Source organism: Callospermophilus lateralis, chromosome 10 (genome assembly GCF_048772815.1).
Source record: "Callospermophilus lateralis isolate mCalLat2 chromosome 10, mCalLat2.hap1, whole genome shotgun sequence".
NCBI classification, from domain to species: Eukaryota; Metazoa; Chordata; class Mammalia; order Rodentia; family Sciuridae; genus Callospermophilus; species Callospermophilus lateralis.
Window position 1 is genome coordinate 121,839,583 of NC_135314.1, and position 25,543 is coordinate 121,865,125.

At 34.9% G+C, this 25,543-nt stretch overlaps 1 protein-coding gene across 2 annotated transcripts in view; it reads left to right on the top strand.

The window, feature by feature from the left end:
- Pik3cb (phosphatidylinositol-4,5-bisphosphate 3-kinase catalytic subunit beta) overlaps nt 1-25,543 on the top strand; it is a 134,231-nt gene that overhangs the window by 100,660 nt on the left and 8,028 nt on the right. For both annotated transcript variants that reach the window (XM_077110355.1, XM_076867579.2), the window contains 8 exons: nt 2,599-2,720; nt 5,992-6,135; nt 7,352-7,451; nt 12,969-13,147; nt 13,943-14,052; nt 15,656-15,734; nt 21,636-21,803; nt 22,919-23,042. In XM_077110355.1, the coding sequence (XP_076966470.1) occupies nt 2,599-2,720; nt 5,992-6,135; nt 7,352-7,451; nt 12,969-13,147; nt 13,943-14,052; nt 15,656-15,734; nt 21,636-21,803; nt 22,919-23,042 (1,026 nt within the window). The remainder of the gene's footprint in view (nt 1-2,598; nt 2,721-5,991; nt 6,136-7,351; nt 7,452-12,968; nt 13,148-13,942; nt 14,053-15,655; nt 15,735-21,635; nt 21,804-22,918; nt 23,043-25,543) is intronic.

Consider the following 25,543-nt stretch of genomic DNA (forward strand, 5'->3'; position numbering starts at 1 on the left):
GAGTCTGAGGCAGGAAGATGGGAGAGTTCAAAGCCAGCCCCAGCAAAAGTGAGGCACTAAGCAATTTAGAGACCGTGTCTCTAAATGAAATACAAAATAGGGCTGGAGATGTGGCTCAGCAGTCAAGTGCCCCTGAATTCAATCCCCAATATCTCCTCCCACAGACAAAAAAGGCAGTTTAAAGTCATATGGCTCCCAATGCTCAATGGAAAGAATCTTGAAGTGATTTTTAAAATCAGAACAAATAAATTTACCTATTTAAAAAATGAAATTTGTTTATTTTCTTTGAATTTAACTGATTTCTCTAGCTCTGTGATCTCAGTGTATCATAATGGCTTTAAAATTTTAGTGAAAAATACAAATACAAAAAATACATTTTTGTTTGCTTTAACTAGGGAAAAGAACACAAAATTTATTAAATACCTAAGGAATGGTAGTATTAGATTCCAAAAATGGTATTTTTATTTTAATCATACTATTGGGGGGGGGAGTGGTTTATGAGAGATTTATCCCAGGGACAGTTTACTACAGAGCTATATCCCTAGTTCATCCGTCTTCCTCCCTCCCTCCCTCCCTTCCTTCCTTTTTTAATACCAGGGATTGAACTCAATGGCATTCAACCATTGAGCCACATCCCCAGCCCTATTTTGTATTTTATTTAAAGACAGGGTTTCACTGAGTTGTTTGGTGCCTCGCTTTTGTTGAGGCTGGCTTTGAACTCGGCATCCTCCTGTCTCAGCCTCCCGCAAGCTGCTGGGATTACAGGCATGCGCCATCGCGCCCCTCCCTTCTTTAAATTTTGAGACAGTGTCTCACTAAGTTGCTGAGGCTGGCTTGTAACTTTCTATCCTCTTGTGAGCTTCAGAGTTACTAGGGTTACAGGTGTATGCTACCATGCCCAGTTTAATCATATTTATTTTTAAAGTCTTTAGTTTTGTTTTACTACTTTTATTAAACGTAGAAATGTTTTTTTTTCAGTTTACTTCTAGCATCTAAAGGTTTTTTTGAATGATATAATTACATTATTGTACATGCATTTATTAGAGTGTTTCTAGATTAGACAAAATTAACATTATTTAATCTGAAAAGGAACTATTTTACATTATTTAATAGCTTTAATTGCTCCAGAATCACTGTTGCCTTCTAACCACTTGTCTAAATTTAAGGCTAATTTTTTTTCTTTTTTTTTTTAATACATATTTTTTTTTAGTTGTCAATAGACCTTTTAAAAAAAAAATATGTGATGCTGAGAATCAAACCCAGTGCCCCACACATGCTAGGCAAGTGTTCTACCACTGAGCCACAACCTCAGCTCTGAAGGTTAATTTTTTTTTAATCCCACTAATGGTGGAAAATAAGATCTAAGCTTTTTTTTTTTTTAAGTTTGCACATTTACTTATGTCTCATGGATAGTGTCTTGAGCTATGTATATATATCCAAGAAATGAATCATATTATTTCATTAGAATCACAATAGGAAAAGTTTCTATACTCCTTTTTTGTTTGTTTTTGCTTTTTTGATAGTGCTGGGGATGGAACCCAGGGCCTTGTATGTGTGCCACTGAGCTACACTCCTAGCTCCTCTTAATGTACTCTTAAAATGTCTTATAGAGAGGTTTCATGTATCAACTGTCAAAAATGAAATGAACTAGTTTATGCTTAGTATTCATTTGACCTCTAGGGACAGAAATTTTTACATTCAGGAATAAGCATGCTTGTCTTGATTCCTAAGAGGAAGTGTGAAGCATTGTTTTGAGGTGTAACTTAAGTTCCTCCCATTTTGGTAGAAGAAAGCCAGCAATGTAGTTTAATAGTTGAGTATTAACTGTGTGTAAGCAAGTATAGAAAAGTATAATTTTATAACCCTGTGCCCATTTTTAGTAGATAAAAGTGTTAATAGAATAAGAAAGAATGAGTTTTGGTTCCTTCCCCAACCAAAAGAATATAAAATATTTTCTCAGTAAATCTATCACCTTGAGAAATGGAGAGTCAGAAGAAGCATGGAAAAGGGCTTCATTATATTAATTATGATTTAAACATGTTATGATCAATATAAAGTTTTGTAAATGATCTTTTTCTTTGAATTAAGGACTATATTCTAAACAATAGTTCTGTACCAGTGTCGGTTTTGTAAAGTGATATTTTTTTAAAATTAAGAGTTAAACATAAATTTCTTTTTAGTTTTATATTATTAGTAGTAAACTTCTTAAATGTAAATTGCCTTTCATTAGTTTGAGTTTTGCAGCTTATATTTGTTTGTTGAGTATTACCTTTAAGTGTTTCTTTTTTTTAATGTTTCATAATCATTTACTTCTTCCCCTTCTTTTGTCCTTGAGTAATAGTTAATGATTTTAGAATCCATATATTCAGTGTCTTATTTCTTATTCAATTTTCAGGTAAGTACTAAGTAGTTTTTTGTTTGTTTGTTTTTTAAACTTAATTATAGAATATTTTGAGATCAATCTTTGTTAGTTCATATTAACCAGGATAGATTTTTGGTGCATTAATAGTTGACCCATATGTGTGCTCCAGTATGCCAAAGGAAAGTACATTGCTTTTGTCCTCCATTATTTCTGAACCAGTTTCAATTTTTAAACAGCTTCAGGCACTGCTTCAGATATGGCCTAAACTTTCTCCTCGAGATGCTCTGGAGCTTTTGGATTTCAACTATCCGGATCAGTACGTTCGGGAATATGCTGTGGGCTGCCTGCGACAGATGAGGTATCTCTTACAGGTGGCTTTCTTTGGGGCAAGGACTAACTTGAGGGTGGGTAGTTAAGAGCATGCCTCTTTGAATTTCTCATTATAAAGAAGGCCAGCCAGTTGTGGGGGTGCATATGTGTAATTACAGCTACTTGAGAGGCTGAGGCAGGAGGATTGCAAGTTTGAGGTCAGCCTGGGCAACTTAGTGTGGCCCTATCTCAAAATAAGAAGGGGTAGGATGTGGCTTAGCATCAGAGTGCTTGCCTACTAAGTGTGAGGCAAGGAAGAATGGAGAGAAGGAGGGAAGGAAGGAATCAAGGAAAACTTGAGAGTTGTTGGCTGCTGCTTTTATTGGGTGCTAGTCATATAAGTACTATCAGCCTACCATGTCCCAAATTTCTAGACTCCCCAAAGGAAACAGTGCAGCACAGACCACACTACACAAAGAATTTAGGTGTAGCAAGCCACTAGGTGGTAGAAACCTTTCTGGAGTGTTAATACCCAAATGCCAACCATAGACCAGGTACATGTAAACAGGCTTTTCAAAGGATAGCAGAGAAGCACGTTGTAACTCTTCTTCACTATGACACAGTCTAATACCCAAAATTAAAATGTTAAAATTAAGATATTATGTTACTATCTTATAACAGGTGTTTAAAAAAATGTGGGCTTTTTTTGTTTTGTTTTGTTTTTAAGGCTAATATAATATAGTTAAAGTTGAAGTCCTTGTTTTCTGGCCCAGTTTTGATTATTTCTGTTCTTTCCTAGAGACAACTTATCGTGAATTTGATGTATCTTCCTATATCAGTTTTTTGTTTCTTCCTACATATTTATATGTATAAAATTACATATAAAATAATAGGGTACATTTTAAATTACATGAATGTGGTTTTTGTTTTTTTTGAGACAGAGTCTCAACTGTGTTGTCCATGCTGGCCCTGAATTCCTGGGCTCAAATAATCCTCTATCTCAGCTTCCTAAATATCTGGGTCTGTAGGAATTCATCACTGTACCGTGCCATATATATTGTCCTATATATTGGTTTTTAAAAATTTAACATTAGGTTTTTGAGGTTAGTCTCTTCTGTTATATATAAATGTAGTTTATGGGCTGGGGATGTGGCTCAAGCGGGAACGTGCTCGCCTGGCATGCGCTGGGCGCTGGGTTCGATCCTCAGCACCACATAAAATAAAAATAAAAATGTTGTGTCTGCCGAAAACTGAAAAATAAATAATAAATAAATAAATAAATGTAATTTATTCTTTTTACCACTGTATATTTGCTACTGTGTAAGAGGGATATCTTATTTATAATTTATTATCCTATTAAGGAAAATTATTGTTTCTCCAAATTTCCTTCTTATAAATAGAGCTGCAGTGAACATGTGCAGTCCCCTTTGGACAGTATATATGTGAGAATCTATAGAATTGAGGAAAGAACAGTCTCAGTAGGGAGTTTCAGGTTTAGCATATGAGGCTTATGTATTGTATGGTTATTTGAAAATTAAAAGCTCTCTTTTTAAAATCAGGTATGTTTAAAACAATGTGTGAAATACAAAAAAAATTAAATAAACTCTTCTATAGTTGTTATTTCTGGGGAGTTAATTTAGATATATAAGAGAAGCTGCCTACTCTTTTTGGTATGTGTGTTGGGAATGTAGCCCAGTCCTACATCTCCAGTCCTCTTTATTTTTTATTTTCATACAGGACCTCACTATGTTGCTGAAACTGGTCTCAAATGTGTGATCCTCCTACTTTAGCCTACCAAATTTCTGGGAAATACGGATTCACTGCCTAACATTACCTTCTGTTTTTAACCCCCCCCCTTTTTAATATTACTTATAAGTTTTATAATAGGCAGACATTTTGCAATAAACCTAATTAAGATTGTGGTATAGATAATTTTTAAAAATGAAGCTCCCATCTAAGTTTGGGTTGGAGAACTGATGGGGAGAAGCCAATTGGTTCTCCCTGGGCTGGACCAAGTGTTTTTCTTGAATGCATTGGTTTCCCTCAGAGGATTGCTATGATCCCCATGTAGCCAATTCTGATGGATTTTTGTGTGTTGAAATTCATAATTATGAGTTTTATTTTTGTCATTTTTAAATTTTTTAAATTTTTTATTCTAATTTGTTATATATGAGAGCAGAATGCATTACAATTTATATTACACATTTAGAGCACAATTTTTCATATCTCGGGTTGTATACAAAGTATATTCACACCATTTGTATCTTCATACATGTTTTTGTCACTTAATACTCTGGGTTTCAGTCCCATATCTTCCTTAGCCTCCTTTCTTAGTCATTTATTGTCGAAGACTGTAGTCAATAATTGGAAAACTTTGATTCATACCTTCATTACTTTAGAAATAGCCTCTAATGGGAGTGTGTTTACAGTGAATAGTTTGGAGATAAGACACCAACTAGAGAACCACTAACTCAGCCCTGTTAATGATGGTATTCTCATTATAATTCAGGAAATCAATATAGTCCCCACTTAGAAATGCCTTCATTTCCTTATTCTTCAAATTATTTGAAGTTAAGATTTTAATTGTTTATTTCTCTGAAGAAGGAATTACTTAACCCTAATTCTAGGAAAGGAAACTAAATTGCTAAAGTACTGATGAAATTTTGTTTTAAAATGATTGCTTGAGGAGCTGGTGTTGTAGCTCAGTGATAGAGAGCTTGCCTAGCATGTGTGAGGTACTGGGTTCGATCCTCAGCAACACATAAAAATAAATAAATAAACAAAATTATTGTGTCTGTCGACAACTAAAAAAAAAAATTTTAATATTATTTTAGTTGTGGACAGACACAATACCTTTATTTGTTTGCTGGGGATCAAACCCAGTGCCTCATGAATGCTAGACAAGCATTCTACCACTGAACCACTATCCCAGCCCCCTAAAATAGTATTTTTTTTTTTAATTATTGCTTGCTTAAATATCTAAGATTTTTAGCATGATCAGAAATCAGTAGTAATAGAGTACCTAACTCTTGGAAACTCTTGGCTAATTTTAAATGTAATCATGAATTGTAAAAAACTAATTCATTTGATAGAAATGTCCCTGTACCTGTTCCTTGATCCTTTCCACTCTCCCACCCCTATCTGAACTCCTGAACTTTCCTTGAGCTATTGTAACAGTGGTACAGGGAATTGAACATGTAACAAGCCTGACTCAGAAGACCCCTGTGTGTCAGTAAGTTAGCATTCAACAGTTATATAGGAAAGAATCTTTTTCTGGCACAACTGGTTGAGTTACTTTGTCTTTTCTTTCTTTCTTTCAGTGATGAGGAACTTTCTCAATATCTTTTACAACTGGTGCAAGTTTTAAAATATGAGCCTTTTCTTGATTGTGCCCTCTCTAGATTCCTATTAGAAAGGGCACTTGCTAATCGGAGGATAGGGCAGTTTCTGTTTTGGCATCTTAGGTAAGTCTGTTGTATTTTTCATTTTGAACCTATGTGTTCTTTAGTAAAAGACATTTAGTGGAATGTTCAATTGCTGTAATTTTTTCTGTATCATCTGTATAGCATTTACACTGTTTTGGTGCCTTCTCATGTTGCTTGATACCCAGACTCTTCATTTAGCAAGGTAATTCACATAAGTGTCCCTTGAGGCCTGCATGATTTTTAACAGAAATTAGTACATAATGTACTTCTATTTTCCAGTAAAATGTACTTATGTCTTAACATGTTTGGGCTAAATGCAGGCTTATTTATTCCTTCCAAAAGGTTAGGGATGGTATTAGCATGACTCCTGTTTTTGAATGAAGATAAAATTTTATTATTACAATAGCAATTTTTAATTTCAGTTTCTCTGTTAACTTAGTCATTTCAGAAATACATGAGCCTATTTCACCAAACTCATGTAAGACTAAAATAAGGAATGAGAACCAAAGTTTCTCTTGTGTTTCCTAGAAAAATTATAGATTTTCTCATTTCTTATTTGGTACTCAAGGTATTTTGTTTTTTTTTTTCATCCAAACTTTAGACTATTGAAACTTTAGATTATCAGAGAGGGAAAAAAAAGATACCTTTCTTTCTTCCTTTTGACTAAGCTTCTTAAAGAAAATATAATGACCTCTATAATATTGTACTATTAATTTTAGGGTTTTGTTTCTGAATACTGATATTCTTATTGATAGATTTTTTAAAAACTTTTCTCATGTAATTCAGTCTTATTTTTAAACCCTCAGGGAGTGACAAGATTAAGTATTCTTTTTTTTTTTCAGATATACATGCTATTCTTTAAGTGAGGAAAAAAATTGAATAGATTTAATTCAGGCTTTAGTCAATTGCATGATGATAAGTCAAATTTTATAGACCTGTGTTTCAACTTAACTGTCTTTAACTTGGTAAGACTGATTATTACCTTTCCCCCTCAAAAAGTAAATCAATCTGGTAAAATGTGAAAATTTTAGATTTCTTGGAATAAAGAATTAACTAATAAAATCTCATGTCTTCTTGAACTCGTGAAGTTTAACAAATTGGAAAGTTGACCATCTCACTAGTAATTATGCCTGAGATGAGGAGTACTTTTTTTTGGTTGGCATCATAAGTCTATTTCGCAGAATAGAGAAGTCAGTATTTTTATTTGGTCACTTGAAGTGTTTAATAAACCATTTGGATATTAACTTTTCTGCAGGTCAGAGGTGCACATTCCTGCCGTCTCGGTACAGTTTGGTGTGATCCTTGAAGCGTACTGTCGAGGAAGCGTAGGCCACATGAAAGTGCTTTCCAAGCAGGTATCAATTGTGTTTTAATATTTATTCAATTTGGTACATAATGTTTGATGTATTTTATCTAGTGCATTTTTCTGCCACCACATTATTTCATAGAAATCTCAGTAACTTAATCCAATTAATATATTCTTTCATGAAAATTTAAGTTATGTGAAGTTCCCACATACTTAGCAGAAAAACATTAACCAAATGCTACATGAAACATAATAAGCCAGAATTCCTCATTTTTTTTTTTTCTGGGTAGCAAATTTTATTAAAATTTTAAATGAATTTAATGCAAAGTTAAGGAAATTTATCCACTGGGGAAGAGGAGGTAAAATTATAGGCAACCTGAAATAAAAAAAAAAAAATTATGATTTAGTTTGTCCCTATCCCCACTCCCCCTGACTAAATTTACCCAATTTTCAATCAGTTTTATGGCACAAATGTTTTAAATTATCTTCAAGTCTATCTTATAAGCAGTTCAAGGGAAGTTATTTCCTATCCCTTGACTAATTTGACTGGCATTCCTGAAAATTATTTTGAGTGTTATTCTGAATTTTGTTAATGTGTGTTGAATTCAGCTCTGTGTTTGATATCCTCATATTTTCTATATTAATAGCATGCCTTAAATTTTAATACAGTATTGCTATTTAGATCTGGTTAACAAAGGGTATGATGGTGATGGTAACATCTGTTAATGGGCATGTATCTGGGGTTGGTTCCATAGTTTAGCCATTGTGAATTGTACTGCTGTGAACATTGATGTGGCTGCATCACAGTAGTAGGCTGATTTTAAATCCTTTGGACACATGCTGAGGAGTAGAATAACTAGGTTGAATGGGATTCCATCCCTAGTGTTTTGAAGAATCTCCATACTGCTTTCCAGAGTCCTCACACCAATTTACATTTCCACAAACTATGTAAGAATGTTCCCTTTTCCCCACATCCTCATCAACATTTGTTGTTACTTGTATTGTTGATTGTTGTCATTCTGACTGGAGTGGGATAAAATCTCAGTGTAGTTTTAGTTCACATTTCTGTAATTGCTAGAGATGTTGAACCTTTTTTTATATGTTTGTTGACCATTCATATTTCTTCTTCTGTGAAGTGTCTGTTTAATTCCTTTGCCCATTTATTGATTGGATTATTTGTTTTTAATGGTGTTAAGCTTTTTGAGTTCTTTGTATATCCTGGATTAACACCCTATGTGAGGTGCATGGGGCAAAGATTTTCTATCATTCGGTAGGCTCTCTCTTCTCACTCTTGTTTCCTTTGCTATGAATAAGCTTTTTAGTTTTATTCCATTCCATTTATTGGTTTTTAAATTTTATTTCTTGTGCTTTAGGAGTCTTGCTAAGGAAGTCAGTTTCCTGAGCCAGTATGTTGAAGTGTTGGGCCTACATTTTCTTCTAGTATGTGCAGGGTTTCTGGTCTAATTCCTAGGTCTTTGATCCAGTTAGAGTTGATTTTTGTGCAGGATGAGAGGTAGAAGTTAATTTTCATTCTGTTACATAGGGATTTCCAGTTTTCCCAGCACCATCTTTTTCTTGTGTCTTTGTATGCTGTCTTACTAAACAAAATTATTTCAATAAGGGGGTCATTTTCGACAGTTGCCGTCTCAGTATCCAGTTTACTCCTAAATTTGTTTTGAAGGTAATTCTGACTTACATAGCTAAGTAATTTCAAGTTGAATTGGGTTGTGTTTGGGAATCACCATACCCACCATTTCCAAGTCCCTAATTGTGGCATTAATTTCTTCATTCTCTGTAGCATTGCTTTTTACTTATTATTTTCCTCATAGAGACAGTTCTAAAGGCCCCCACCTGTCCTTTCTTAAGCATAACAGCTCTCACTCCACAATTGGAAATTCTGCCAGCTGTAGAACATATCTGTTCCAATTGTGCATTCAGAAGCTGGGGAGGTGACAGAATGAGTTTGGCAATCTCTACTGTGAGATGGTCCTGAGCTACAATTCCATTGATGCCTGAGCTCATAAGTCCTTACCCTGACTGGTGCACTATAATGACATTTTGGATCTCCTGAAATTAGTATTAATTCAGAACGAGTATCCAGTAGTCTCAAAAGTCTGATTATTTATTTATTTTCAATGCATAGTTACTTTGGTAAAAGGTCATAGTTCATTTTGTGAAAGGCTTGACGAGAGAGTCTATAGTTCTTAGAGAATTTAGGAGCATTCATAGGTGTCATCAGTACTGATGCAAATATTGGGGGAATTTGTAGTTTCATTGTGGCTAGGTTTGTGGGCACAAGTTGGAAGTGAATCCTGAAGGCTTACTGCCTGTTTACTTATTCTTGTGATGGATTATGTATCAGGTCACAAACTGTACATGACTAGTAAATATCAGAGTACTTTCATCTTGCTGATATATTCTAAACCCAATATATTCAATCCACTTTGCTGAAATCTTCTATAGTATTGAAGTCTTTTTCAGATTTTGCTTTCTGGTGCATCATTTTTACCTTGTGCAAAGGCTCTCCTACTCAGTTAGCTCTTACAGACTGTTTATCTCACGTGAAGGCCTTTTATTTCATCCCTCATCTTTCATTCATTCCTATACCTCTGTGGTGCTCTACCCTATTTTTATATCAGATCTGTTTAGTTGTTAAATTATGCTATACTTTTTCTTAGTCATTTGATTGCCAGAGAAATTCTAATGGATCTTTATTAGATGTTTTTAATACTCAGAAATTTTCTTGATGCTAAAACAACTATCTCTGATCCTCTCCTTTTGGAAAGTATATTGTTGATGGAAATAATGCTAACATTGATTTATCACTTATTATAGGACATTTATTCTTCATAACAAGATGGGGATAATTTTATCAATCCCTTTAATTTTATAGATCTCTTAAGTATAAGTCACATCTGTATCTTTTATGTTCATGACTACAGTCCTAATGTAATCAATTATCCTCTCATTAGGACTTCATTAAACTCCTAAATTGGGCCTCTTGTTCCCATTCTTGTATTTCTCCCCTCACATTTTTTGTGCAATTGATAAAGTGATTTTATTGCAAATTGTGTTATATCATTTTCTTTTTTAAATATCTATAATAATTTTTCATTATACTTAATAAAAATTTTCTACCAAAGCCTGTAAGGTCCCACTGGGTCCCTTCTTATTTGACCTCATAAAACTATTGTCTTCCTCATTGATAGATCAAACCATACTGCACATTTTCTTCACTTTCTGAGAACTTCACCCTGACTTTTATAAACAACAGAGGTATCTTTTCTTGACTGATAAATTTTAAGAGGAAAAGCATAGCCTTTACATGGCAGTTCTTGTTATTACTATAAACCTGTAAACTGATCATGTGTTGAAACACTTAAAATATTTGACTTTGGCCATTCAAGACACTGTTCCAGGAAATGAATATCACACAACTAGAGATGAGGCATAAAAATTCCTAACTGTACAAATGTGGACGAAATTCAAGTTTGAAATATTTCAAAAAGTTCCTTTTTGGAAAAAAAAAGAAACTGTTTTTGTTGTTGCTGTTGTTTTGTTTTTTGGTACCAGGGATTGAACTCAGAGACATCCCACCACTGAGCCACATCCCCAGCCCTATTTTGTATTTTATTTAGAGACAGGGTCTCACTGAGTTGCTTTAGTGCCTCGCAGTTGCTGAGGCTGGCTTTGAACCTGTGATCCTCCTGCCTCAGCCTCCGGAGCCACTGAGCCTGGCAAGAGCCCAGTTTTCATCTGGTTCCCTCATCACCAGTATTTGTACAGCTCCTGAAATTGAGAAGTGGAGTGTCTATGCTTTTGACAAATGGCTAACTTGGTCAGCTTCAACAGTCTTGGTTTTATCATTATTCTACATGGGACCTTTTTAGTTTGCTATGAACAAGGTCTCAGTAGAAAGTGGATGCTTAAATTCACACTTCTACATAGTTTTAGTGGTTTTCTTGCATGGAAGCCAAGTTTAAAAATGAAAACTTTTGTTCATGGAATTTCAAGCTCCTGGGTTTTTCTTCTCCTTCCTTCCTTCCTTCCTTCCTTCTTTTTCTCTTCCTCTGCTTCTCCTTCCCCTCTGTACCTTACCTCCCTCCTTTCATACTGGGAATTGAATCCAGGGGTGCCACAGAGTTACATCTTCAGCCTTTTTTTGAACCAGGAATTATACCCAGGGGTGCTTAGCTACTGAGACACATCACCTGTCTCAACCGTTTTAATTTTCATTTTGAGACAGGGTCTCACTAAGTTGCATAGGGCCTCACTAAGTTGCTGAGGCTGGCTTTAAAACTGTGATCCTCCTGCCTCAGCCTCCTGAATCACAGGCACATGCCACTACACTTGCCTCATAATGCTTGTTTTACTCATATTTTTATTTTTGTTATATATTACTTGTTTTTTTCAGTGCTTTTATTATTTGTTTTTTCCATTTTTAATAATATACTTATAAAACAAAATGCTTTCTGATTTATGGTTGACTGAAGCTGTTATATTCTTATGAATTTTATATAATATAACTTAAAAGACCTCAGTTATTAACCCATTAAGTTCCAAGTTTTCATTTCTACAAATATCTCAACAAAATGACACAAATGCATTAAAATAGGTTGGGCATCACAATCTACTGCTCATATTAATTAATGTTATAATTATATCCTTATGAACAATTATATTCTACATTATATTTCAGATTTTATAAGTCTTCTACATCTGGGACAGTGAGACAGAATGGGTTAAACAGTAAAGTTGACTTTTAAACATAATAGTTTCTGTTGATTTGGCCATTGTTGATCTGCCTTGTAATGCTTGCAAAAGTTTATTTGCATAAGTTTTTTTTTTTTTTAAAGAGAGAGTGAGAGAGGGAGAGAGAGAGAGAATTTTTAATATTTATTTTTTAGTTATCGGCGGACACAGCATCTTTGTTTGTATGTGGTGCTGAGAATCGAACCCGGGCCGCACGCATGCCAGGCGAGCGTGCTACTGCTTGAGCCACATCCCCAGCCCCTTGCATAAGTTTTGATAGCCAGTTACCTCATCATGAAAACAAGAAACTTAGACTTGGACGACAAATACTTTTTACACAGTAATCTATTCTATCTATATATCCTGTTAATGGAGGGACAATATTCTGAGAAGATGTCATACAAGAGCATGACAAGAAGTAGATATTAATTTAAATATCAGAAACCTCAGGATTTCTTTTGCACAGGTTTTCCTCTTATATTGTGGTGTAGGCCAAGTGGAGTGGTTCAGATTGGAGGCGTTTCAAATTCTGTTACTTGGTGAAGATGTGAGTTGTTTCAGGTTATGCTTATCTTCTTAAATACCCACTGTCTGTGGCTGTTTACTTTCTCCTAATTTATAAGTTTTCATTTGAGAAAAGAGTTACAGAATGTTTTAAAATTATGCCTTAAGTAAACAATACTAAAAATCAGTTTTTTATTTTATTGTATGTAATGATTTGTCATAAACCAAACATGATATGTGTGTTATTGATTAATGTGATCACATGGTATTACATTATATTATTTTAACCACAAGTAAATTTATATTTCAGGTCGAAGCACTCAACAAGTTAAAAACTTTAAATAGTTTAATCAAACTGAATGCAATGAAGCTAAACAGAGCTAAAGGGAAGGAAGCTATGCACACTTGTTTAAAACAGAATGCTTACCGGGAAGCCCTCTCTGACCTGCAGTCACCTCTGAATCCATGTGTCATCCTCTCAGAACTCTAGTAAGTGATCTCCTATATTTTGCACAATGAGTCTCCCATAAAAATTTCAGTGCAGAAAGGATTTCTGAACATTGCCTTGTGGGTGTAGTAGGGCCAATTTGAGCCCCAGAAAGTGGATATGATTACAGAAAATATTAAAAGTCCTCATAGACTGTGCTTGTATTCAGTAGAATACGTACCTAACAGCTCAGTTTACTGTGGGGTTAATAAGAGTTATTACAAGTTAATTTCCTTTCAGTTGCATTTAATTAAAAGTCATTTTCTACATTACTGTTTTATAAGAGTTAAAAATTTCACATGAGCAAAATCTTGGAAACCACAATAAATTATTTGGTAATTTACTTTTCTTTTTTAAAATGAAATCTTGAATGAATTTGGAAACTGATTTCTCACTTTCTCATTCACAGAAAGGTAATAATAGAAAAATAATACTGTATATTCAATATAATAGTATTCAAAATTCATTCCTCTTTAAGAAATCAAGAGTGATCTCACAATATTTTTAACTTTAATCCAGTGGTATGTTCTAATTTTTTAGAACATAAAGTTAAGGAAATAAGGAGAAATTTTCAGCAGAAGCAGTGAGAAGGACAGTTCCTGGGTGTTTGAGTCTAGTCCATCTAGTGCTGGTTATGCCAGTCAGTGTTTTCCTTGCAGTTCCTTTTTTACTGAAAGTCGCCTAACTCTGGCTTCTGCAGACCTTCAAGGGGACAAGCAAGGGATTTTCCTGCAAAAATATAGTCTGGTCATATTGTTGCACTGAAGTAGGCTGATTTTCCCTTTGATTGATTTCAGTGTTGAAAAGTGCAAATACATGGATTCCAAAATGAAGCCTTTGTGGCTAGTGTACAACAACAAGGTATTTGGTGAGGATTCAGTTGGAGTGATTTTTAAAAATGGTGATGGTAAGTACAGAGGTTTTTACAGTGCCAAATTGCTTAGAGTTTTTTATTTATTGCTAAACTTGCTTTATTTGAGAGATGTGTATAAGTTTATGACAATTGGCACCTGAAAAATGGCTATCACTGGTTGTAAAGTCAGATTCAACAGGTCCTAAATATACCACCCTCCCCGCTTTTTTTGGGAAAATGACTTCTATAATTCATTTACATTTACTGTCTAATAAACCTCTTTTTCTCCCCCTACAAAATACAAAATCTGTCTATTCCTTGATAAAAGCTTGTAAAATACAAGAGAATATTTCAGTAATGTAGTCACATATTCTATTTCAGTGATAGCAATATTGATTTTACTGCTATAGATTTGTATTTTAATAAGATATATGACTGACAAGATTTGATAAAGAAAATGGTTGTGAAGGAATTGTGCCAACCAAAAGGCAGTCATGTCTTCATAGTTATGAGACTACAAGTAAATCCTATGTAACTCATTGAGCTTCAGGTCTTCGTATAAATCCTGACAATTATAGAATCATTATGCCAGAGTTGTTTAAGGCAATTAAATGAGATGACATAAGTAAGCATGCTTATCATAAGATGTACTTACAACTTCTTTATAAAGAACTCAGAGGGCTGGGGATGTGGCTCAAGCCGTAGCGCGCTCGCCTGGCATGCGTGTGGCCCAGGTTCGATCCTCAGCACCAATACAAACAAAGATGTTGTGTCTGCCGAAAACTGAAAAATAAATGTTGAAATTCTCTCTCTCTCTTAAAAAAAAAAAAAAAAAAAAACAACTTGCAGTTGCAGCTGACTGGCACCTGATCCCCCAACCTAAAGGGTCAGCTGCAAGTTTCTTAAAAAAAAAAAAAAGAACTCAGTGTTTTTGCTAGACTTTAACCACACTTAACATACAAATAATTAGCAATAACAACAACAACAAAAAACACTTGTGATTACTTTCACATAGTCACATAGTACTCTTGGGCATGATAATAAATATGTCCAACTATTAGTTTTTTGGGCCCATAATACAGTTACTACTTGTATGATTTATAAGAACTTCTTGTACTACCCTAAAAGCAAATGAGCAATATAGTAGAATATGAATGCAATGTGACACAAACAATTGTTCTTTTGTTTGTTTTGGGGGGATTTGGGGGATTGAATGCAGGGTAACTTTAACACTGAGTACACCCCCAGTTTTTGTGTGTGTTTCATTTTTTTATTTTGAGTCAGGGGTCCACTAAGTTGCCGAGGCTGGCCTCAAATTTGTGATCCTTCTTCCTCAGCTTCCTGAGTTGCTGAGATTATGGGTGTGCACCACTGTGCCCAGCTTAATACAATTTTACAGCATCCATACAATTAGCACATTAATTTATAATTGGTAAACAATTTTAAAATTATTTTTATTTAATAATAGAAATGTTATAGGGACATGCTAATCAATAGCCTATTTTATTAGTGATGTGGTCAACACTAAAATTCTATTTTAAAAAAGCATAGCTTTTTTTTAATGATTTTAGTTAAATCTGATTGAATTACCTAATGTTGAATTAATGAGTTAGTAGGCATAAAATGGAAAGCATTTATAACTAAGTTTTCCCCTTAGATTTACGACAGGATATGTTAACACTCCAAATGCTGCGTTTGATGGATTTACTCTGGAAAGAAGCTGGTCTGGATCTTCGGTGAGATTTCTAGTGAACTTATTTTTTGTCTTTTGTTTTCTTCCCAGCAAAATTTCTTAAACTTCATGATGATTCCTTCCCTCCTGGTATATTAATTGTTGTTTGTGCTATTTAATATAGCACTTTACAGGTACTTTCAAATACATTCTCTTATTTAAACCACATCAGATTTAAAACTATATATGGCCTGAGATTTCAGAAAAAAAGGGCAGGTTTAGACTTCAGGAAGGCTTGGACAGAGAGCAAGAATCACATTTCAACCAATGGTTTGAAATTCTTTTTTAAAAATATGTGAAACAGTTGCTTTTTATTGACTGAATCAGGCATTGTATTAGATTCTTCACATATTTAATTTCATGTAAACTTTAAAATTATAAGATTGTGTAATTTTTTTTAACACATGAAAAAATTAAGGCAATAGAGATTTTTTTTAAAAAAATTTACAAAAAATATTAAGTAGCAGAGTCAAACTCAAATCCAGGACTGTTCACTCTGAGCTTATTAGTTGTTGATGGATCTTTATTTATATGTGGTGCTGAGATTCGAACCCAGTGCCTCACACATGCTAGACAAGAGCTCTACCACTGAGCCACAACTTCAGCCCCTGTCCAGTAACTCTTTATCAAAGTATTATGGTGCCCCAAATAGCTAAAAAAGGAAAAGAGTTTCCTATTTTGGGAACTTTGCAGAATACACTTTTCCAGTTCTGTTAAGATGGAAAGAACAGTTTGCTCTGGTTATTTTTCCTTTCATGGGTCTATAAATGAGTTTAGAATAAGGATGAGAGATCATAATACATCCAAAAAGGACCCTCTGGTTACCTTAAGTGACATACTCTTGGCCTTAAATTAGGACATATTTCTAAATAGTTCTGTTTTAAAAACAAAATCAGTGGCTATGAATAGTAAAGAAGTTTTTGTTCAGTATTGCATAGGTAAGAGGGATGGATCATTTAAGGAACTCTCTGCAAGGGCGTCAAACAGAGGGTTTGAAATTTTATTTGTAAATAAAATGTTGACACATTAAAATACTGACACATAACCATTTGTAGCTGCTTTTGTGCTGAAACAGTAGTTAGTCTGCAATGCCTAAATACTATCTGATGCATGCTAACATGAGTTTACTGACTCTTCCTATATAAAAGAAAACCCTAAGCAAATGTTTTTACTAATTGAGTTCACAAAAAAGGAGAGAAACTTTACACATAGACTTGGTAACTTATTTGTTCTTCCCAGAGTCAGCACATACAGTGTAGTCAGCTATACAGTGATTCCCTCTGCCGATAACAGATTCTGTCCATATGATTGGTCTTTTTGAGTTGTGAAAGACTGAACTGATGACTTTATCCTAGCTTTCTTAGTTCCATAAGCCTAACTGAAAACTCCAACCCACCTCTTTTCTCTTAGTTTCAGTTTTGTCCAAATGAAAAAGCACATTTTGCATCAAATGAAGTACTTTTTGACCTCAGATAAAGGGAGGCAGCCACATGTAAGAATGCCAGAAATAAACTAGTGGCTGTCTGATGGGAAACATTGTGTGTCCAACAAGAAAAAGGAACTTATCTGTCCAGTGGAATCTTTTCTGACTTTTTGTCCTCTGACCCCATGTTTTAAAAAAAATATGAAAGGCTTTAATTCTTTTTTAGTTCATTTTCAAACTAATGTCTTTTTTCTCACCAAAACTTTTTTACTGTTTCTATAAATATATGTGCTCCAGTGTTCCTATTGTGTTTGTTTTTCTTTTAGCCAGCTGTTCAGGTTAAACTGGGTCATGTAGCACACACTCTTTTAAGTTCAATTCCAAATCTTTGGATACCCTTCATACATTACTATTTTAGTACTTGTAACAGTACCATGTTTGCATAAATGAAAAATCTATATTTCTCATTTAAAATTTTCTCTCCTGTCTCATAATACTATTTTGCTATCTTTTATGTCAAATTATAACATAAGCTATCAGTATGTTGAGATATCTTAACCTCCTTATATCTTGACAACACTTAACCTTAGCCAAAAGGCTAAGAAGCAATCCTTTGGTCAACAAATGACCTTTTCTTTGAAGTCTGATAGGCTGTCTACATGTAAATCCATCTGACCTTGGGGAGATTTAACAATGCTCTGTATACCTGCCTTCCTATGCTACACATAAAATCTATTTTTTATGGTTGTGTCCAAGTTTATTTCTGAGTTGCACTAATGGAGTTTACTTCTCTTTTAAGAGACCCATGCAGAAGTTACATATAAGATATTTAATGATCAGTCTCAGAGGGGTGAAGGAAGGATATGAAAATAATGTAAACATGAGGTAAAAGATTTACACTTTCCTCCTTCAGAGGCAGTGAGCTCTAAGGTACTATTCAAGATTTGGGCCAGTGTGTTGAGTCAAGACCAAAGAAGACTTGGTACATATCTATTAAGTAAAGATATGAATCTGCAATCCTCACTGCTCTAGAATTCATTTCATTTTGTAATTCATGCTTTAATTTGAAAATTAACACATTGCTCCTTGGGTCAAATTATGAGAAAGGAAGGTAAACATTACTGAAAGTGCTGTCATGGCCTTTACAAGAAGTGTAGAAGTTCATTGGAAAGGAGGCCTAGATAAGATGATCAGGGTTCCAAGAGTTTGTCCCCAGCTTGACTTCTGTCAAACTGTCTCTCTGACAAGGATGTTTTTTCCTTCCGGTTGTGAATGTTCCATCCTCAAGGCACTGAGTGCTTTCATCATTGCCTGCTTTTGAAGAGGAAGTTATTGGACTTGTGCCCTATTTTGTTGCAAGTGGGGCAGGAGGAGATGCAGGAAAGTGTGAAAGTGCACTTTAACCTGACAGTGTTTGCTTTACATGTGTTGTGTCATGATAAGGATAAGGGTGTCAGTAAAAATATTAGTGCTCCAAAGTTGCCTTTCTTATTTTTTTTTTAAGGAGAAATAAATGAATAATGCAGGTGTAAAACAGTCCATTGGTATATCAAGTCAACCAGCATGTAATTTGACAGTTTTGGCTTTCATCCTTATTTTGTTAGACTAGCAAAGTGCTAGAAGAGGTATAAAATAATTGAATTTTTCTTTGGAAGGAATTTTAGAAAGTCTCCTTTTTAATCTGATTGTTAACTTGCTAATATACTCATACACTCCCTCCTCCCACCTCTTCCTCCTTTGCATAAAGTCCAGAAGGTTTTCCAGGAGAGTGACAGAAGTCCTTATAGGCCCCTACAGTGCCCTACATGGTCTTCTAACATTTAGTCTGTCCTCTCTCCACCCCACTCTCATGCTCCCCCCTCATACTCTGCTCCAGCCTTCCTGTCTTTACTCTTCATGGAGATCTTTCTTAACTCCTGCTATGTTTTCCTGGTACTTCTTTTCCTGGTACTTTTTCCTAGTACTTTTCCTGGTACTTCTCCCTCATACAGAGATCACATGCATATTGTGCATTTGTGCTTTTAAGTTCAGTGAGAGGGATTGCTTATTTCTGAATCACCATTTGACATCTGAGACATTGACACATAGCTGCACCCAACTATTTATTAAACCCATAAATCCTGTTCATAGTATTTCTATAGTACCTGATCTTTAGTTGAACCTTCCAATGTATCTCTTGCAGTTTTCAAGTTGTTATTATAGTTTTTTTAAATGTTGAGAAAATACTTGCAACCAAAATGAGAAAAACACATTAATATAAATAAAGCTCATATAAATCACTAAGAAAAATGTTTAGAATTCTAATAAATAGGCAAAGGATATAAATGGCTAATTCACAAAAAAAACATTCTTCTTGTTTTTTTAATGTGGTTGCTGAGAATTCAACCCAGGGTCTCATGCATGCTGGGCAAGCGCTCTGCCACTGTGCTACAGCCCCAGCCCAATCATAAATTCTTCTTAAAATGGCCAAAAGAGAAAAATTTTATCTTTAGCAGGAATCAAATAAGAACAAATCAAAGCAAAATGCGGTCTGGGTTGTGGCTCAGAGATAAAGTGCTCACCCAGCATGTGTGAGGCACTGGGTTCGATCCTCAGCACCACATAAAAAAAAGATATTGTATCCACCTATAATTTAAAAATAAATTTTAAAAAAATGCAGGAATTTGTCAAATTGAATCCTGTCGGTGAAGAAATCCTTAAAAAAAAGCAAAGTGCTACTTATGAATTTGGCAAAAATTATTTTAATCAATAATCTAAAATATTTCTTAGTGTGTGGTATTGGTAGCCACTCTGGATGTCTAGCTAATAAAAATATCAAGTCTCATCTTCCTGACAGACTATCAGCCTTTTCTACCCTTTCAGTCACCTCTTTTCAGTTAAAGTTTGTCTCTAAGGAGTTCATAATCCTGCAGGGGAGGTAAAATTTCAATTCGGGAAATACGAAGTCAGCATGCAGACCTGTTGGCTTCACATTTGGTGCTGTCATTTAACAATCCATTCAATTGCTGTAAAACATGTAGCAGTTCTTCATTCACTTTATTCTCCCTATGTATTTTTATTTACACAGAAATAGTCTGGAGATTACTCTGGAGATTGTGTTAGGTTAAAAAGATAGTTTTAGAGCTGCACAGACCCAGTTTTAACTCTCAGATCTTACACGTTAGTTAAATTTGTGATTTGGGGCAGGTTACTTAACATTCCTCATTTGTAAAATTGGGAACTTACTTCATAAGGATTTTGTTATTAAATGTGCTTATTGATTTACAAATATTTATTGAGCATCTGTTCTGTGCCAGGCATATTTTCAGTCACTGAGGATACTGTAGTGAGTAATAAAACATCCCTGCCTGATAAACTTATATCCTAATGGTGGATACAGATAAATAAGTAAAATGTACAGGATGTTGGATAGTGTTGAGGTGTATACAGAAGAATAAAGCAAGGAAGGAATAGTGAATATTGGTCAAGGATAGTGTATTTTAAATAGGATGATCCAGGAAGTTCTCACTGAAAAGTTGATATTTCAGGAGCGATTTCCTAGAATTGAGGGGGAAAGCCATATAGATGTCTTGAGGAGGAATATTCCAGAAGAGAAAATAACACGTGCAAAGGAATAGCTGAATATTTTGCCTAATATGTTTGAGGCCAATGTGATAGGAGCAAAGTTAGTAATGGGGAGAAGTAGAAGAGATGAAGGAGGCCAGATTAAAGAAGGCTTTCAAGCCATGGCAAGCATGTTGGCTTTCACTCTAAGGTGGAAAGCAATCATAGACATTTTGATCAGGGGAGTGATAGCATATGCATACATTTTAAATGAATCATAGTCCTGTTGCATTAGAACAGACTATGATGTATACACTGGCAGACCAGTTAGGAAACTTCAATAATTGAGATAAAGGTTAGTTTGACTTGGTGTTAGCAGAGGAAGAGTGGGAGTGGGGAAGTATTTGGACTCTGGATACATTTTCAAGGCACTTAAATTAAATGTTGGTCATGAAAGAAAGAGAAGAGTCAAAGATGACCTTAAGGTTGTGGGCTTGAGCAGTTAGAAAGGTGAAGTTGTCCTGAACAAAAATAATATGTATAGTGCTTGGCCTACTGTGTAGTACATACCAACTGTTCCATAAAAAATGATTTCCTTCCCCAAAATTTGTAGTAAAAATGAAGGAGTTTTTCTTTATCTAATGTATTTGCATTCCTCTAACAAGTAAATAGAGTAATAATATTGTAGTAATAAATGATATATTTAGCTAGATCCTTGGAATTCTGGTAAATCATTCCATCTCTTGTCTAAGAGTTTTATTCCCTAACAAAAGATACAGGTGGTATTTTTCCACATGGCAATAACATAATAATGAGTAATGGCAACGTATCGATGATAATAGTTTTTTTAAATCCTAGGGGAAATTAACAAATTAATGTTTCATTTTAAGGAAATTATGACTTTTTAATGCCCCCCCCATCTGTTTTCCCCCCTTTCAGCATGCTCCCTTATGGCTGTTTAGCAACAGGAGATCGCTCTGGCCTCATTGAAGTTGTGAGCACCTCTGAAACAATTGCTGACATTCAGCTGAATAGTAGCAATGTGGCTGCTGCAGCAGCTTTCAACAAAGATGCCCTTCTGAACTGGCTGAAGGAATATAATTCTGGGTTAGTTGATTCTATTTAATCATCATTTTTCTATGCAAACATCCAAACAGATGATTCTTTTCCCAATAGAAATCATTGGTGTCTGAGAGGAAAAATTAGTTTTATAGATTGCTTCACTTCAGGTTAGAACAGAATGACCTAAAATCTTATGAATGGTTATAATTGATTTCTACTTTATCTAAGTCAAATTTTATAAGCTCTGCAATGATATTCCACCTAGGAATTTAAGATGACATATTGAAGTTTTTGTTTAAACATATCAGCTTTTGTAATTATGTGAATATATGAACCTAAATAAGTTTATAGTAGATTAATTTTATGATAGAAGTAAATGAGTTTGTAGACTGTGACCTCTCTAAAAAAATGTAGTGCTTAGTTATGTGTTATTTATGGTGATGGTGTTGGATAAGCATTAATAAGTGAAGAGCTCCACAATTATTTATGGCTAAAGACTTCAAAATGAGATTCAGATGTTATCATTAGCATTGTCCAAGAACTTGTATGTGAGAATCAGTTTCTAAATTTTGATCTTTGTGGCCTTGTCTCCACAAGAGTCTATATTGCTCGCTTCCAATTGAGATCAGTGACTCAGATGGTGGAAACTACAATACTCAACTCTTCAACATGGAATTCTAGTCTTAGGTCAAAACTGACAAAAATGTTCCTAAGCGCATTGTGATCCAACCCAAACCACAGTAGCCTGCCCTTTTATGCACATGAGCTTACCTCCATCCCTACTGAAACAAGCACCAACACCGCCCCTGCCCCCCACTACCCCCAGGACTCAGGAATTTGAATGGCTGAGCCCATACATCTAGTGTTGTTTTTTTTTTTCTTTTTAATATTTATTTTTTAGTTTTAGATGAGTACAATATCTTTATTTTATTTTTATGTGGTGCTGAGGATCAAACCCAGTGCCACAACCCCAGTCCCTATATCTAGTGTTTTTAAGCTACCTGACTCCCCTGATTCTTGGCTGACCCACCCTGTGGTTTTGGTAGCTATGTATTGTAAGTTCTTTTCACAATTAAAAAAGTAACAGGTATGGTTTGGGTCTCACCCCACACATTTGAAAGCTGAATACCATTGAGGCTCCTACTTTTTCTCTTATTCAGGGATGACCTGGACAGAGCAATTGAGGAGTTTACCCTGTCTTGTGCTGGCTACTGTGTAGCTTCTTATGTCCTTGGGATTGGTGACAGACACAGTGACAACATCATGGTCAAAAAAACTGGCCAGGTGAGCTATACTGCTGGCTTTGCCAAGGGCCTCAGTGATATCAAATCATATCTTCATCTTTCCTCAATTTCCCTCATTTTATAACCATCTACTTCTTGTATTTGTTTGTTTCAAATTAGTTGGTTAAGCATTTACTTATAGAAGATGTGCTAGATGTATTGACTTCAAAAAATGTAGCCAGTGCTTTAGTTTAAGAAAAAAAAAAAAGTGGTAGGAACAACACTTGAGTCAGTTCTTTTAGAACATTGAACCTAATCATATGTGGGAATAGGGAGGAAAGTAGTATACGAATACTATTTAGAGGTATCTAAGGATACCACAGCTGGGTTAACTGTGAGGAAACTCTTTAGTTTCAAATGAATTTCCAAATGAAAAATTTCCTTTTTTTTTTTTTTTTTTAATTTAAGTGACTTAGGTTGTTTGTAAAAGTTTTTTTATATTAACAGACAGATGGATAATTTTTCACATTGTCACCATTGGGATTCCTCAAACTAGAAGCATACCAGAATGAATACCTCTAGGTGACTATATGTGATTTTTAGCCATGAATGGAGCACAGAATTTTATACCACATGGGAGATTTGGGTAGTTTTGGCTTGGATTCTGAGAATTGAACCATGTGTCCCTACTTCAAAGGATTCCCTCAGACTTCAAGTTAATCAGACCAAACACTTTGGTTTGTCTACATTATTTTTTCCTGATACTTCTCTAAAGTAATAATAAGCAACAAGAAAAAAGTAGATAAACTCAAGAAGTCAAAGGTGTTAGGGAAGAGATCACAGTGGATGAAAGACATAATAGATTTGGGAATGATAGAAAGTGAGATGAAGAAGCAGCAATGATTTAGCAATGACTGAAAAATGGGAACCTGAGTATTGGTAGGGTGTGGCTCAGCGGTAGAACGCTCGCCTAGCACAATGCAAGGCACTGGGTTCGAGCCTCAGCACTACATATGAATAAATAAATAAGTAAAATAAAGGTATTGTGTCCAACTACAACTAAATGTGTGTGTGTGTGTGTGTGTGTGTGTGAGAGAGAGAGAGAGAGAGAGAGAAAGAAAGTCATGCCAGTCTAAGGAAAGCTATGAAATTGAAGTGATAGAGACTTAGTCCAGGGAGACTTAGTCCTATTAGTTCATCAGCCTAATAGTATTCCAGAAAGAAGTAATAGAGAAGAGTAAGGGAAGGAACTCCTAAGCAAATATAAAAAATGTTTCCCAGAGCTGATGTTCATGAAGATCCAGTCATCAGAGCACAAAACTTAACAATTTTCTTTGTACTTATAGTGGATGAAAAGATTCTTATTAAAACCCTTTTCAGTGCATCAGGCATAAAGAAAAGATTCTAAAACCTTTTCAGAGACACAGGAAGCCAAATATCAGAGTTTAGGAATCAAAATGACTTTGTCTTATCAAAGATAAATTGGAAACTTTAAGACGATAAAAGCCTTTCTAATTTTCAAGGAAAATGACTTCTAACTTAGAATTCTATAACCAGACTATCATACAAGTGTGAAGATGGAATAAAGAAAGACATTTTCAAACATGCAAGTTCTCAAAATCTGTACCTCCTCTGATATATATATGCATTTCCTTCCTTCCTTCCTCCCTCCCCTCCCCTCCCTCCCCCCCTCCCCTCCCCTCCTCTCCCTCCCATTGCCCAGGATGACTTGACCTTGATACTCCTGACTCAGCTTCCTGAATAAGTAGAATTACAGGCACATACCACCATGTTCAGCTTTCTCCTCTGCATCTTTTCTCAGGAGGCTACTGGATTAAGGACATGCACCAAAAGTTGAAACCAGTACTTAACTAAGGCAGTTTTTTCCCCGCAGGAAATGTTTGTCAGTATGTGAAGATATTTTGATTTATGTGTTTATTTTATATATAATAATTATTTTTTCTTACAGCTATATAGTTATATATAGTATTTGGGTTCATGCGACAAAATCATACATGCACGGAATTTAATTTCAGTTCACAGTGCCCCTTTTCCCTTCTATCCTCCCTCTCCTCCCCCATTCTCCTTCCCCTACTCTGTTAGATTTCCTTTTGCTTATCTATTTATTTATATTTGATTGGTTCTGTTTACTTAAAAGTGAAATTCTCTGGTATACTTATATGTGCATATAACATGATTTTTAAAGAATTATTCCACATTACCTTCCCTTCTCCATCCCTCCACTCTGCCTCTCATTCTTCTTCTATACTACTCATCTTCCCTTTATGATATTCTATGCTTTCCTTCTCCTTTCCTTTATTTTACTCTTTCACATATGAGAGAAAACATTTGAACTTTGATTTTTGGGGACTGGGAACATCACTTAGCATGATGTTCTCCATTGCCATAATTTCATTCTTCTTTATGGCTGAGTAGAAATCCACTGTGTATACATACCACAGTTTTTTTAATCCATTCACCTATTGATGGGCACCTGAATTGATTTCATAATTTAGCTATTGTGAATTGTGCTGCTATAAACATTGAGGTGGCTGTCTCGAT